Source organism: Penicillium verrucosum, assembly GCF_028828655.1.
Source record: "Penicillium verrucosum strain IBT 35672 chromosome Unknown utg000001l_segment0_segment0, whole genome shotgun sequence".
Classification (NCBI taxonomy): domain Eukaryota; kingdom Fungi; phylum Ascomycota; class Eurotiomycetes; order Eurotiales; family Aspergillaceae; genus Penicillium; species Penicillium verrucosum.
Window position 1 is genome coordinate 12280045 of NW_026643210.1, and position 14499 is coordinate 12294543.

At 48.2% G+C, this 14499-nt stretch overlaps 9 protein-coding genes across 9 annotated transcripts; 7 read left to right on the plus strand and 2 right to left on the minus strand.

Moving 5' to 3' along the window:
• Nucleotides 1–16: 16 nt before the first annotated feature.
• N7516_004511 (dienelactone hydrolase family protein) lies at nt 17–958 on the minus strand (the record flags this gene model as incomplete). Its single annotated transcript, XM_057217231.1, has 4 exons — nt 17–349; nt 410–557; nt 612–780; nt 841–958. The coding sequence occupies 4 exons, from the start codon at nt 956–958 to the stop codon at nt 17–19; spliced, it is 768 nt and encodes a 255-aa protein (XP_057079114.1).
• A 655-nt stretch (nt 959–1613) lies between these two features.
• Nucleotides 1614–2124, plus strand: N7516_004512 (uncharacterized protein; the record flags this gene model as incomplete). Its single annotated transcript, XM_057217232.1, has 2 exons — nt 1614–1907; nt 1963–2124. The coding sequence occupies 2 exons, from the start codon at nt 1614–1616 to the stop codon at nt 2122–2124; spliced, it is 456 nt and encodes a 151-aa protein (XP_057079115.1).
• Nucleotides 2125–2557: 433 nt separating this feature from the next.
• On the minus strand, nt 2558–4356 carry tpcJ (oxidoreductase tpcJ; the record flags this gene model as incomplete). Its single annotated transcript, XM_057217233.1, has 3 exons — nt 2558–2915; nt 2977–3047; nt 3106–4356. 3 exons carry the CDS (start codon nt 4354–4356, stop codon nt 2558–2560), a joined length of 1680 nt encoding a protein of 559 aa, XP_057079116.1.
• Nucleotides 4357–4904: 548 nt separating this feature from the next.
• On the plus strand, nt 4905–6062 carry N7516_004514 (uncharacterized protein; the record flags this gene model as incomplete). The annotated part of the gene is made up of 1 exon (XM_057217234.1): nt 4905–6062. One exon carries the CDS (start codon nt 4905–4907, stop codon nt 6060–6062), a length of 1158 nt encoding a protein of 385 aa, XP_057079117.1.
• A 1195-nt stretch (nt 6063–7257) lies between these two features.
• Nucleotides 7258–7812, plus strand: N7516_004515 (uncharacterized protein; the record flags this gene model as incomplete). The annotated part of the gene is made up of 3 exons (XM_057217235.1): nt 7258–7308; nt 7361–7438; nt 7492–7812. 3 exons carry the CDS (start codon nt 7258–7260, stop codon nt 7810–7812), a joined length of 450 nt encoding a protein of 149 aa, XP_057079118.1.
• Nucleotides 7813–8390: 578 nt separating this feature from the next.
• Nucleotides 8391–9913, plus strand: N7516_004516 (phosphatase PAP2 family protein; the record flags this gene model as incomplete). Its single annotated transcript, XM_057217236.1, has 5 exons — nt 8391–8452; nt 8506–8532; nt 8585–9075; nt 9135–9146; nt 9207–9913. The coding sequence occupies 5 exons, from the start codon at nt 8391–8393 to the stop codon at nt 9911–9913; spliced, it is 1299 nt and encodes a 432-aa protein (XP_057079119.1).
• A 799-nt stretch (nt 9914–10712) lies between these two features.
• Nucleotides 10713–11410, plus strand: N7516_004517 (uncharacterized protein; the record flags this gene model as incomplete). Its single annotated transcript, XM_057217237.1, has 2 exons — nt 10713–10787; nt 10862–11410. The coding sequence occupies 2 exons, from the start codon at nt 10713–10715 to the stop codon at nt 11408–11410; spliced, it is 624 nt and encodes a 207-aa protein (XP_057079120.1).
• A 766-nt stretch (nt 11411–12176) lies between these two features.
• On the plus strand, nt 12177–12833 carry N7516_004518 (GNAT family N-acetyltransferase; the record flags this gene model as incomplete). The annotated part of the gene is made up of 1 exon (XM_057217238.1): nt 12177–12833. One exon carries the CDS (start codon nt 12177–12179, stop codon nt 12831–12833), a length of 657 nt encoding a protein of 218 aa, XP_057079121.1.
• A 310-nt stretch (nt 12834–13143) lies between these two features.
• On the plus strand, nt 13144–14292 carry N7516_004519 (putative sarcosine oxidase; the record flags this gene model as incomplete). Its single annotated transcript, XM_057217239.1, has 1 exon — nt 13144–14292. The coding sequence occupies one exon, from the start codon at nt 13144–13146 to the stop codon at nt 14290–14292; it is 1149 nt and encodes a 382-aa protein (XP_057079122.1).
• Nucleotides 14293–14499: the final 207 nt, after the last annotated feature.

Sequence of the window (14499 nt, forward strand, 5' to 3'; positions counted from 1 at the left end):
CGAGAACGAAAGCCGTTCAGATCCAGTGCTTCTCAAAAAAGTCCAAAACGGTCTTGTATCCGCGGGCATATTCATCACGAACATGAGGGTCAGACAAATCAGCCCGAGCCGCCATCCAACCATGGACTTGGTCCGTAAACGTCTCCACATGATGGGGCACCTTCAACTGACTCTCGAACTTGTTCACATCTTCAGCAGGGTCTTCGCCAGCTGCCAGAAGCATGAATGGAACCGAGATGTTCTCTGCTCCAGATGGGTCGATCATAGCAGGGTGGCAGGTAGCAGCAATCTCAAATGGGTTCTCTCCGTCGGAGGTGATGATTTCGGCGACTTTACCACCCCAGCAGAACTGTTCGATATGTTAGTGAATGTAGACATTGTGACACATTCATTGCGCCCAAACACTTACGCCGACAAGAGCCCACGACTCAATGGATGGATTGGCAGCCTTGAGAGCCGCAACATACTGGGGCAAGACAGCGGCAGGACCTTGTGGCATGTGGTTACCAAACCATGCACCTAGATCTTTTTGCTTTTTCTCGGTATCGGGTGGGAACCTTGATTAGATCTATCAGTGGGTGTTTTCCGAAACGAAGCCTACGGAATCTCACCATTCCGAGGGACGGGGACTTCCATCAAACCAATCCGGAATGAAAGTCTTATGCTGGTGACGATGACTGGTCGCGAGGATATCGGCACCCTGAAGGGCCTGGTCGGAAAATCCGAAGATGTCGGAAATGATGACAATCCCCTTAGTGACGTTCTCGGGTCCGGTTGAGTCTGTATTCGGATCCAGTTAGCTCTGAAGGAACAAGCAATTGTACCTAAAGGAAGACTGACAAGTCTTCAATCCTCCGAGCTGGCTGTACGAGCCCTTGGCCACATAGTCAGAGCTGACAACAGGCGGAACGTTACAGCAGGCCTTGTTATGACCGTTGGTAGCTTCCATAGTTGACATGGCCCTAATCTGGGAATGGTGGGGAGTTGCTCGGATGCACTTGGAAGGAGAATTGAGAAAACTAGAAGAGCCCAACGGTCGAGATGCCGAACTTAAAGGTCTCAAGAACGAGCAAGCGGTGGCGTTTCTTGTAGGAAAGGCTAAAGCCGGGACCGGGGAACGTTGAGGAAGACGAAATGGAGGAGGCATGGGATTGAGCGAGAGCGAGAGAGAAGCGTGGAAGGAGGTGAGAACAACAAGGAACCGACTAGATGCGGGCGCACTTTCTCCAGTCACGTATATCTCTGATTGGACTTGATCTTTTCACCGCTTACAGTCTAACGCTGGGTACACATTGAATCTACAGAATATCTTCGGAGTCTTTTATACTTCGATTTCCTAATGTGGGGAAGCCGCGGGGGCAGCTGCGGGTCATCGGAGTGGGGCATATCGGACGAGGTTCGGACCCTCCGAAATCGGCTCCACCGTTCCGGGCCCCCGGGCCCCTAGGAGGCCCTAAATCCGAATATGTCCAGGAAGCACTAGTAGTAGCAGTCGGGCTGTTTGCTGTTATTTCCGAGCTGGCTAACAGCAATACATAGATCAATGAAAGGGAGCTCGACTGTCAGGCGGTCATCCGATGCTCCCGATCTGTTCACAAAGAAATCCAGCCAACATGACTCTTTCAACCTCGACTTCTGGCGCCGGCGTGGGCCCACTCACATCCGCTTATCTGTTCGGTGCAACTGTGAACCTTGGAAAAGCGCTTACTCCAATTCCACTACTGGAAGGTGGAAAGCGGATTGTCGAGCCCATCACTGGCGGCACCATCTACGGCCCGGGCTTCAACGCCACCATTGACGGAGGAGTCGCTGCTCCGGTGGTTGTCACAAACAATGGAACCACCACCCAGATTCCGTACATTTACGCATATGGGCATGCAGATGATGGATCTCCCTTTTACATTGAGGTAAGTATCATTCATTTTGCAAGATTTTGGCAATCCACGTCTCACACATCTATAGGAAATGGGAATCGGTTCTACAGCCACCCAAAACACCCGTTTGATTATTCAAGTCAGCGGCAAGTACGCAGAGCTACAGAATCTTTACATTATTGGACAGCCATCTGTGAACGAGGAAAGGACGGTCGGACAGGTAGAATGCTGGAGCGTACCATTGCCTTAAGTAGTGTTTTCCAACGTGTTTTTTAGGGAGTATATTCACCAGTGGACAACCTTCAATAAAAAAGTTTGACCACCCTCTTTTTCAATCAAAACTGTCTTTCCTACCGAACTTCATGATATACTAGGTACTTGAATTTTGCCAAATTAGAGGTTCACTTATAATCACACGTACATACAACGCGAATTGAATGAACGGATTTCTTCAACAATGAAGTATATCATGATAGCGCAGGTCAGGTCTCTCCAGGCCTAAAATAATACGCACATAGAGTATTCAGGTCTACGTACTATACCACTACAGATCAAAATTTCCCAGAGGACTGTTTCAGCATTCAGAAGAAATATCGACTCATAGTTTTAAGGTATCAGATTACTACATGATTCTGACAGAAAATTCTACAAGCTTGACAGGCCTGTTTAACCGCCCTGCATCCTCAAATGCCCGAATCATCTTGCCCATACGGGGCCCTTCTCGACCAATTCGACCATGACTTGCAAGTACTGTCCAAGCTTTTCCAGTCGCCCATACTAGTCGAAATCGAATTTTCACTTTCTACAAATTCCAGTGCAAGCCCCATGCTCGCATGCCAAGCGATGTGGCAGTGAACAAGCCACGCGCCGGGGTTATCGAGTTGAAATGCGAGAGCAAGGTAGCCATGCGCTGGCAGCACTGCTGTATCCCGACGAACCGAGTTCTTTGTTTTGAACGAGGCAGAGCTTCCATCCCAAGGATGGCTCTCCTGAGCCAAGATCCAGAAGTCGTGGCCGTGGAAATGGATTGGGTGAGCGATACTTAAGAAAGGTGTAAGTTCTCAATCTTCCCGTTCAGAATTAAGGGGTGCCTGTGACTTACCCGCCGAAGAAAGCAGCGGCTTTATTTTCGATCACCAGCACTGCCCATTCTTCTTTGTCCGCGCTTTCTTTCTATTTTTGAAAATTAGAAATGACCACACTTCAGCGCAGCTAGTTGACAATGACTTACCTCAACTTCGACAACATTGTATGGGGTGGGGAAGATTTGCTCCTTGTCATAGATTTGCTGGACAGTAGGCCTTCCCCAGTCGAGAACAAGACTACTACTGTTGATGGTCCATTGGAACAAAGCAGCATTCGTCAAGCGAACGTTGACATCCTCCACGGTCGTGTCGGTTATGCTGCCAACGTCGACTTGGAGGTACGGCACCAGGTTTGCCTGAGGCTCGTCGAGGCAGGATGTCGGACCAGAGAGAGTACTGGTGCTGGTAGGATCTCTCTTGCTCTGGGTATTGTAGCGCACAATTCCTGTAGCAGATTCTGGATGGTCATTCGCAACACCCTGGCAAGATTGAACCCATCCTCCGCGAAGCCAGTAGTCACCTGAAGGGGCGTTCGCCTCAACAATGACATCGTACCTCTGGCCCACGTTCACAATGATACTGTCTGCAAGATAAGGCTTGATTGGAACAAAATCATTGGAGATGACAGTCAAGCTGTGACCATCGATGCTGAACTGGAATTGGCTGTCGATAGCGACGTTGATCAATCGGATGCGGTATTTTTTCCCTTGCTGAAATACCATCTCGAATTTCTTTCCGCCCCCGACACAGTTTTCATGCGGCTCCGCTGTACAGTTGAATGTATTGGTGCCGTTTATGAGGGTTGTAGTCTGCGAAGATGTGATACCGAACTTCTGCTTGGCCTCCCACTCCACAAAAGTCGGGATATGCGCCCAATCCTGTAGTAAAAGCGCCCCAAGATCTTCATCGTAGTTCGCACTTGCAGGACCATTGAAGATGAGTGGGCCAAAGAGGCCTTCGGATGATTGGAGCGAAAAATGACTGTGATACCAGCTGGTTCCATATTGTGTGACTTTGAAATCATAAGTCAGACTTTCTCCAGGTGCGATCGGACATTGAGTGACACCAGGTACCCCGTCCCATTGATTGCTGTTTCGCAGATGGACACCATGCCAGTGTACTGAAGTGCCGTTTGACTTGAGATTGTTCGTGACGTGGACTTTTAACGTGTCACCCCAGTCCGCGATAATTGGGGGCCCTGGCATTGTACCGTTGAAGGTCATGCAAGGGCGCTCGTATCCATTTTGGTTGCAAATACCCTCTTGGACGGATAGCCAGACTTCCACCGTCTTTCCAGTGTCGGGTGCCGTCTTGTAATAATCTGTTTCGAGATCATAAGCGCCCCAGCATCCTCGTGTTGTCGGTGTATTTTCGCAAAGTTGTGTTTCACATTTCATTCGAGGTGTCAAGTCCAAGGAGTTCGCCTTCGTGCTCGATATGCATGCTGCCAAGGCAAGAAGAAAGAATGACCGGGTATTCATACTTTAACCCTAAGATTTGCGAGCACTCGTGGAAGCATATGCGTTGTTTTAATGACCCTGGTACCACTTGCGAAATAATATGATATCTCGTGAGTCGATGGGCCGTCGGGGCATTGCCAGAATATGCCCAGGTGTTTATGAACGTCGCAGAACATTTTAGCCCCCAAGCCTAATCGGATAAATTGGTTATTTGGGGAGATCCAAATGGAATGACCATGCCTGCAGATTACCCATTTTACCTCCCTCGGAGGGTTGGTCCAAGTCAGCCTTGTTCGGAGAGTTCCTGTTTTGGAAATTCGGCGATGTATGCAGCCGAACTCGCGACCTTGTCAGAATAGACCGCCAGGAAAACAAAGACGCGAGAAGACCCAAGATAATTTGTTTTCCCACAAATTTGGGAGCACACTATTTTCAAACGTCGCATTAGACTCTATCGCGACATCACACCAACCTTGGAACTCAAAATGCGGCCCGTCAGCTCGTGGGTCCACGTGGCGGCCCTGCTGTCCGCAATAACCACGATTTCGCAAGCTGTCCAGCTTCCGCTGCCCGTTAAGCTTGTTCACCAATTCCCGGCCCCCACATATCTCAACAGTCTGTACGTGCGACCGAACGGGGACATCTATGTCACTACAGTCTGGCCAGATGCCTCGATATACAGCGTCACAGGCGCAAATACAGACGCGCCCACGGGATCCCTTGTTCACACGTTCGACGAGATCAATGTCGTGACATCAATCACGGAGGCCGAGCCTGGTGTTCTAGTGTTCCTCGGCGGCAACCAGAGCAGTATTGGCGTTGGAGTATTCGGCACGTTTGGCGTTTATGAGATCGATATTCGTCCCCAAGCCAAGGGAGGAAAAGCATCCATTCGATATGCCGTACCGATGCCAGACGCTGGTCTGATGACTGGCATTCAAGCACTCCCTCTTTCACCATCGACTTTGCTGGTCAGTGACTCGTTCCTCGGCTTGGTATACAAGGTCGATACCATGACAGGCAAATACGAGGTCGCAATCAAAGACGAGGCCTCAATGGGCCATCCCTCATGGACAGTGACACCGTTCGGAATCAACAATCTGCGTATACACAATGGGTATCTGTACTGGACAAACAGCTATGTGGCATCCGTGTACCGGGTCGCTATCACCAAAGACGGATATGCTGCTCCTGGATCGAAGATCGAGTTGGTCAAGAGGTTACAGACCATTTATTTGGATTCAATTTGTCTTGGTCCCGGCGAGAGTGATACAATCTGGGGTGCGACGAATGCAGACAATCGACTTGTTGCGATCACATCCGATGGAAATGCGACGTTTGTTGCCGGATCACCGACTGAAATGACGATCGCTGGGTCTGTAGCGCCCGGATTCGGCACGCTGCCGGGCGACACTGAGACTTTGTATGTTGCGACTGGAGGTTCGCTCCTTTTCCCCGTCAATGGGACGGTAACGGAGGGTGGGAAGATCGTTGCCGTGGATACCACCGGCTTCGGGTCGGGCGAGAGCAACCCTCGAGAAAAGGCGCAAAAGGCGCAACCTTGTATCACATTTAGTCCACAGACCACATCTTGGATGGATTACCTCTGGCAACTCCCTTTGAGGCACTTGTCACTTCTTTGAAGCTGAACATGGATAATTTTCACAGATGATAGAAGGTGCTGTGTGCGAGCTTCCAGTTTTCAACACTTAGGTTTTGTGTCACGAAACCACGGAACCACCCTATCAAAATTCTTGATTGCTACAAGACGTGCTTCCGTGCTTCCGTGCTTCCGTATTGAGTCATTGACCACGGTATAACAAACGTCAGTCTTTGTAAAGTAAGAGTAGATCTAAATTACTACTAGCAATATGAACCAGTGACAGGTTATGTGCCGGTAGCGTATTCAGCCGCCCGTGGCCGTGGTGTTATTGCTCTGCGTCAGCTTTTGATTAACTGAAAAAGCACCCGGACTGTGGGGAATAACATATCGCAACCGGCCACTAAATGATGCGTGATAACGAATACCTCGTTGATACTAAACGGTGGCTGTTCTTCGGCGGTCTTTTCAAGGTCGTATTCTATGGCCATTGATTATGCTAGCTTTTGACGTTAGTAAAATTAAGACAGGTGATCAGACGGAAGATTATACCGTACTGATATCCTGTCAAGTTTATAAGGGAGGCAAAAGCCCCTTCCATCCATCCAGTACATTCCAAAAAACCGCACAATTGTCATGAAGTTTTGAAATGATAGTAGGATAGTATTCTACTCTCTTTGAAATTGATATATAGTGCTAATAATTCTTATCAATAACTATCGACAAACGGGGAGATAGAATGCAGAAATCTGTCTGTATTATGGATACAATTGGCAGATGTTGACAACTCTCTTTAACTAAGTAAAATGACAAAACCCGCTAGTTAGTTAGTTATTTCAACCTTGGAACAATCTGAGCGGTAATGATGACTAAATGTAATATATCCCGAGGTCCATGGATGGTAGTTATGAATATGTAAATCCATGTATTCAACCTTGGACTTTGACAAGAATAGCTAAAATAGGCAAAGGTGATTGTGAATGTACGTGACTAGTGCCTCCCATCGCAATAAAACTGCCTACCTGGATGGAGCACTCGAGCCCCAAGGTTTCCAACTCTTACTCAGCAAGTCTGTGGACCTCGGGACCTGAGGCCAGGCGATGGGATCACATGAGCGAATGATTTTCCCCCGGACCCACTTTCACGTCGATCTCCGTCATAGGCATCTACAGCATACAGGGCTCTCACCTCAAAAATACTTTTTCACACGTCGTAACAACTATTTTACCACGATCATCATGCCTCAGCTTGGCAGCGTCACTGTCACTGTCACTGTCACTCAATCACCTGTGAGTTTTCTGCATGCCACTAATCCAAGCCACGCCGCTTGTGTTTTCTTAGCCTCCGTCACTTCCCAAATCCACCTTGCCAGCTGGTTCGCCCACCAATTCTACTAGTGAAGTTCCTCACGTGCCACCAGTAAGAAATTTTTGAAATCCTACTAGCTCAAGTTGAGTCACTTACAAGTATAGTTCATCGCTCCCCCGGGCTGGACGACACGCCCCGGAAGCCCCCGTTTTGAATGCGAGTGGGATGGTGTCGATTCAGAGGGTCAAAAGATTGCTCGAAGCTATGGTCTTGCTCCGGGTCGACCACTTTTAGAGGATGACGATGCCTCCTTAACGATTTTCCAATCTGGCGATAAACTCTACCTCTGGGCTGTGCTTTATTATGATATATACGAACTAGCATCTCAGGACGTCAATGAAGTCGCCCATGTTCTGTCTCAGGAAGGAGGTTTAAAGAAGCTACAGAAATGCCTTCTTAATCCAGTTGAAGATATTGCTGTCTAAGCATGACAGCTATGCCGGCTTAAGAGGGTTTGAGGAGGATTGGAAGAGGTCACGTCGTCATACAAGCGACACGTATTGCTTAATTTCAATTTTCTTTGCTTTTGTTCTTGTTCCTTCTTTAGATTTTGAAATGTAATCACCTTGCGTCTTTTTTTCGCAAGCCTGGGCCGTCTATTGTACCCGCTCCAAAGTTGATGAGCTCTGGGGGCTACGGCCCCCTGTTCGTTGGCCCAAACATATACACACACGAATAAATTCAAGGGGATTAATTCTCTAATAACTAGTTAGGTAAGGTAGTTAATAACCTTGGAACCTCTAGAACTGCTGGAATAACCCGCCGGAGCGGGTCATCTCTGTCCCCGGGATCACTGCACGTGACACCACTTTGAGACAGCCAATCATATGAGAACCTAAGAAGGGGAGGCGCCAAGTGCTATTCATGTCGATGCCAAGCAATGCCCTTGGTATTAGGCAGATATGTTTATTTCCCCTTCTTCAGATCTTCGGATATTCTGATATTCTAACATCCTGATCTTCCCCAATTCTCTCAGTTTTTTGGGGGAAGTCCTGGAATTATTATGGAAATCCCCGCAAAACTCCCTTTCTCCAAGCGGCGGCTTCCAGCGCGCGCTGTTATCTCGTGTGTCAAATTTCCCCAGGTCCCCACAGATCCCTGAACTAACAATTCCTCAGCTACATCTTTGACTATGTGATCATTATGTACGGACATCAATTCCCCTCTCTGTTTACTTTATACTGACGCCGGAAATAGTGCCTGCGCTATCGGATTCTCGATTCTCAATAAGGTCGAGCCCTTCCACCAACACTTCTCCCTCAACAACATATCCATCCAATATCCTTATGCTGTCCATGAACGCGTGCCAATGCCCTACGCCCTCTGTATCTCCGCTGCTTTCCCACTCGCCCTCATCATCCTTTACACCTTGTTCATCGATGGCTTGTTTTCACACCATAAGCCACAAGACGTAGCATCCGGGAAGCGGAAACTGAGAGGTCCGCATCGCTGGAAGGACAGACTTTGGGAGCTGAATTGTGGTATTTTGGGTCTTTTACTGGCTCAGGGACTCGCTTTCGTCATCACACAGGCGCTGAAGACTGCATGTGGCAAGCCGAGACCCGATCTCATCGATCGTTGTCAACCACGTGCTGGTAGCAAGGACCTTTTCCCAGGATTGTCCAACTCAACGATCTGTACAGGTGATCCTGCGTTGTTAACAGATGGGTTTCGGTCATGGCCGTCCGGTATGCAATATGACCCGATACTTCTTTTGAGTCACGAATGCTAACCTTGACTCGTCTAGGCCACAGTAGTTGTGTGTATACCCCATTTGCGAATTATCGGGGGATTTCCTATTACTAACACCGTCCAATAGCCTCCTTCGCTGGTCTTGTTTACACATCGCTCTGGTTAGGCGGAAAGCTGCACATTATGGACAATCGGGGTGAGGCCTGGAAGGCCCTTCTCGTCATGGTTCCTCTACTAGCAGCAAGTCTCGTGGCCGTATCGCGTATCATGGATGCGCGCCACCATCCCTTCGATGTGATCACGGGGTCGATGCTTGGAGTTGTCTGCGGCTTTGTTGCATATCGCCAGTATTTCCCACCCCTCAGCGAACCCTGGCGCAAGGGCCGCGCCTACCCAATCCGGACCTGGGGTTCGAATCCTGCAGGGCCCGATTCCGTTCGACGTGTCGGCTCCAAAGGGAATAGCATGACTGCTCTCCGCAACCCTGAAGATGAGCGCATCGACCCAGATATCCCAAGCTCGGAACATGCCAGACCCGACGCCTCTACCTATCCTCAGTCCTCGAACCCGTATGCATCCAATATGTATAATCGCCGCCCACACGGCCATGATGCTGATAGTGGTGCTTGGTCGTCGAGTGAGGATGACGTTACCAACGGGTATGAGATGCGACAGCAGAACCATGGTGCCGGTCACCATGCGCCTCAATATGATCCTAGTAATGCCTATGTGTCCCAGACACAGCCGCTGACGGCTAATGCGGGAATCCATGTTTCTGACCGGGTGGCGGGTCCGGGACGTCCGTTGACGGACATGCCCAGTCGGGTCATGTAAAGATGAGTGATGGGGTTATTGATGACTTTCACAGTCTAGTTCAGAGTGGTGATTGCCCATGTTATCTGCTTATGGTTTCTTATGATTTGATTAAGCCATAGATTATTGCGGTGGCTGGTGATACAACTCTGTACTAGTATGATTATGATATTGGCGTTGAAAACAAAATACTCTTCATTTGTTGCCATCGAGACCAAGCATAAATTTGACAAGAGCTCTATATCTCTTTTAACAGAAATAGTGATCTAGTTATACAATTTACTATTAGTACAATGAAGTCAAGTCCTGTAACTACACAGTAGAGTCTCCACTTAAATGTGGTTGGCTTGACAACGAGTATCTATATTCTCATGTCCTAACCTATCATCCCCAGGGATACGGAGTGATCAAATGCAAGACATGGATTAAAAAGGGACGGCTCATGCAAGTACCTAGACTAATCAATAAAAAAAAAAGGGTCGAGACCAGCATTAGGGGACTCGGGTTACCCCAGCCACCGACATCGTACATTGTGAGTCGCCCAGCCTCCTCGGCCTAAGATGACAACTGAATATCTTTTTCTAATTTCCCCTCTTATTTCTGTCTTTTTCCTATATTTTTTTTACTTTTCCTTCTGTATTTCTCTGCATATTCTACATCGTGCATCCTGCACTGTAATCGCAACTGCCTGTGCTTTTTTTTTTTTTTGCGAACTCGTGTAGCCCCACGATCTTGTCACTATACCTCGGACATACCAAACACATCGGGACAGTTGCACATTCCAAAGATCTGAAACCCAATCTCTCTTTGAACCGCCGAGATGATTGGCAGCGTCTTCTTCGTATTCAACCGCCTGGTTGAGATCGTCTTCCTGATCCCAATCATTGGCATGCTGGTATGTCCCTCTATCAACCAGTCCGATCAGCAATACCCCTCCGAGTCTCCCGCTAACGATGTCTCCGAACTTAGGCCTACTTCGTCAACGGCTACCTAAAAGCAAACGAGCTGACCCCACCCTATATCCTGGTCCTCTTCATCGTCAGCGTAATCGCCATCTTCTGGGCCCTCGATACTCTAATCCGCTTCTCAACAACAAAGCGATCAGCAATCTTTGTCGCATTCGTGGACCTACTCTTCTTCGGCGCCTTTATCGCATCCGTCTACCAGCTCCGTTTCATCGCCAACGCAGACTGTGCAAGCTGGAATGGCGGCTCCGTCTGGATCTCCCTGGGTCCATTCGGGTCCTATGGCGAGCGTACAGATAATCCGCTATCCCTGGACGTCAACAAGACTTGCGCTATGCTGAAGGCCTCCTTTGCTATTGGTATCATGGAGACGGCATTCTTCTTCTGGACTGCGCTGCTTGCGCTGTTCTTGCACCACTCGCATAACCCGGCTGCTGTTAAGGAGACAACGACTGTTCGGAGACGTAGTCATTCCAGTCGTCGTGGTCATGGCTCTGGATCGCACTCGCGTCATCGCAGCTCCAGTCGCAGACCTGCGCCTTACGTCGTTTGATTTTGTTTTATATGATCGGCTTTTCTTTTACTTTTTGTTTTTTACGCGACGTGCTTCTCATGATTGAATGAAGATCATATGCCTTAATGAGAAACGGATTGGGACATTTCCTTGGATGGATGGATACCGGAACAATTGTGAAATCGCAGCGATGGGTATCATATTCAGATTTTCGTTTTATGTGCTGGAAAAATGGCCATTTCGGACAGTTGAGATTGTCGTCTCCATGTCTTTTCATACTATTGTTTAGTTTTGTTTGTAATGCAAGCTCCATTATGATTAACACATGGTATCCGACTTATTTTTATGCCGATTTGGCCATTTGTACTAAAATTCCCCATTCATATAGGATCTATAGTGGCGCGAGAGCGAAGAGCGTTTCAATAAAAGCATCCATATTTCCTATACTAGAATTGAAAGCTCACTACCGCTAGATCTAGAACATTCAATCTACTGACTCGATAAACTACATATGATCTTGCGAGACACATGCATAGTAGCCTTCGCAATATGCAACAGCCTACAGAATGGAATTGGCAGATATTCTGTGTGATTAGGGTCAGCAATTACTCGTTTATTTTATAATCAGCTACAACATACTCCGTAGTTAACTCACAGATTGCTTGACCAATAATTAACTAGTGGGTCTTAGTGGCCGAGGTGGGTTTGTCATGTTAGTGCACTTTTGATGTTTCCATACCAGTGACTCAACCGTACCGCACACAGGAACTTCCAAAGAGAGCACCATTGAAAACAAATATAAAACATGGCCACAGAGGGGGAATTTGTAACTGTAAAGGCATTCTTGCCCACAGTCCCACTTCCCGCAAATAGCGAGCGACCAGCAATAACAACGGACCGCTTACTCCTCCGTGCCCTCCAATCAACCGACTTGGAAGCGTTACACGTCCTGCGCACACAAGAAGAAGTCATGAAATGGACTAGTGCTGGGTGTATCGACGAAAGCATTGAGAAGACCAAATCCAAACTGGATCCTTTCCTACCACCAAATGATCTTATCACGGCCAACTATGCCATCTGCCTGAAGGAAACAGGCGAACTTATCGGTATCGGCGGGTGCCATCTTTATCCGGGAACTCATGGGTGGCCTGAAGTTGGATACATGCTTCGGACGGACGCTTGGGGGAAAGGCATTGCGACGGAGTTCTTGGGTGCTTGGCTAAGGGTTTGGTCAGAATTACCTCGGACAGAGCGGGAGGTCAGAGTTGAGAAAGAGATGGTCATTGGAAAAGGTGTGGTGGATGAGCACCTTATTGCTATTACGGAGGCAAGCAATCGTGGAAGTCAGAGAGTGCTGTTGAAATGCGGGTTTGAGCGATTCCGCGAATTTGTCGAGGTGGATGGTACCAAGATCGTGAATCTTGTTGCTTTCCGTTTCGTTCCAACTGTACGTAAAATATAAGAAAGGGTTGATATCATAATATACATATGTAGAAGGTCGAGACCTGATCACATCACTGCAGATATTACTTGCAAATGAACAGGAGACGGAGAAATACCGTCTCGACCGGGCGTACGTCAATATACAATCCGTCAACCCCAGGCCTTAAGTTCAAGCTTCCCCGGGTTCCCCAACGTTGCGCACCTTTCATTATGAGGGGGACTGACACGTGAGCGGGTCTTCCCCCGTCCACTGAGAGCATAAATGGAGACCAGACCACCAGTCGATTAATCAATCCTCTAATGAATACCCAAAAATATATTCAGAAACAATGGAACATTTCGATATTGCAGTTGTTGGACTTGGCGTGCTTGGAAGTGCGGCTGCGTACCAGGCCGCTCTAAGAGGCAAGAAAGTAGTTGCATTCGAGCAGTTCGAGCTAGGCCATGTGCGCGGAGCCTCCCATGACACATCCCGAATCGTCAGGACAGCAAACGCATCGCCTGAATATGTTTCTCTCGCTAAATCCGCCTACAGGGACTGGGCCGACCTGGAAAAGGCTACGGACCAACAGTTGTTAACGATCACCGGTGGTGTTATGTTTTTCCCCGAGGGCGCAAACCCTCCACGTCTTGACTATACGACAAGCCTCGACGCCAAAAACGTGCCATATGAAGTTCTGGGTTCCAAAGAAGTCAACAAGCGTTGGCCCCAGTTCAACATCCCGCACACGGTCGAGACGGTATATACAGCCGACACTGGCATTGCTCATGCGGCCAAGACAGTCCTAGCTATGCAAAGTCTAGCAAGGACAAATGGTGCACTTTTGAAGGAGCACACACGAGTGGACCGTGTGACGCCAAGGAAATCAGGCACGGGTGTTGTAATCGAAACATCCAAGGGACAATTCCACGCAGCCAAAGTCATTCTCGCCACCGATGCATGGACCAACAAGCTCCTTGTTCCCCTTGGTGTACACATTCCATTGACGGTGATGCAAGAGCAAGTGACATATTTCAAGCCGACGGAAGAACAATCCTGGGAACCTGGGCGTTTTCCCGTGTGGATCTGGAGCGGCGATCCCTGCTTCTATGGGTTCCCATCTTTTGGCGAACCGACTATCAAGGTAGGCCGCGATACTTCAAACAATTTAATGACACCTGAGCAACGTACCTATGTCCACTCGCCACAGTTGCTGGAGCAGCTTTGTTCGTTTATGGGCAATTTCATACCCGACAAGGACCGTCAACCACTTCGTACTATCACTTGTCAATACTCTATCACTCCGGATCGACAGTTCATTATTAGTCCGTTGGAAAAGTACCAGGATATTATTGTTAGTCTCGGGGCTGCCCATGCGTTCAAATTTGCGCCTGCATTTGGTCGTGCTCTTGCGGAGTTAGCAATTGATGGGAAGAGTACGGAGGATCTTTCGGAGTTTAGTATTCCGAGTAGCTCTACTTCTACTAGCAAGCTCTAGTTAAGATATTCATGATTTATGATTGTTCAGGTTGAAGCCCGGGTCAATATTTTCATCAAAAATGGCGCATAATGTAATGAGAATTTGTATTGTACAGTTGTTAAAGAAGCTAAGTATTATACATAATCCCCTCAATAGGAGCTTTGCCAATGGTATCAACGTGTATAAAGCGCTACAGGGTTGAACAAGTAAAACAGGACCAATATC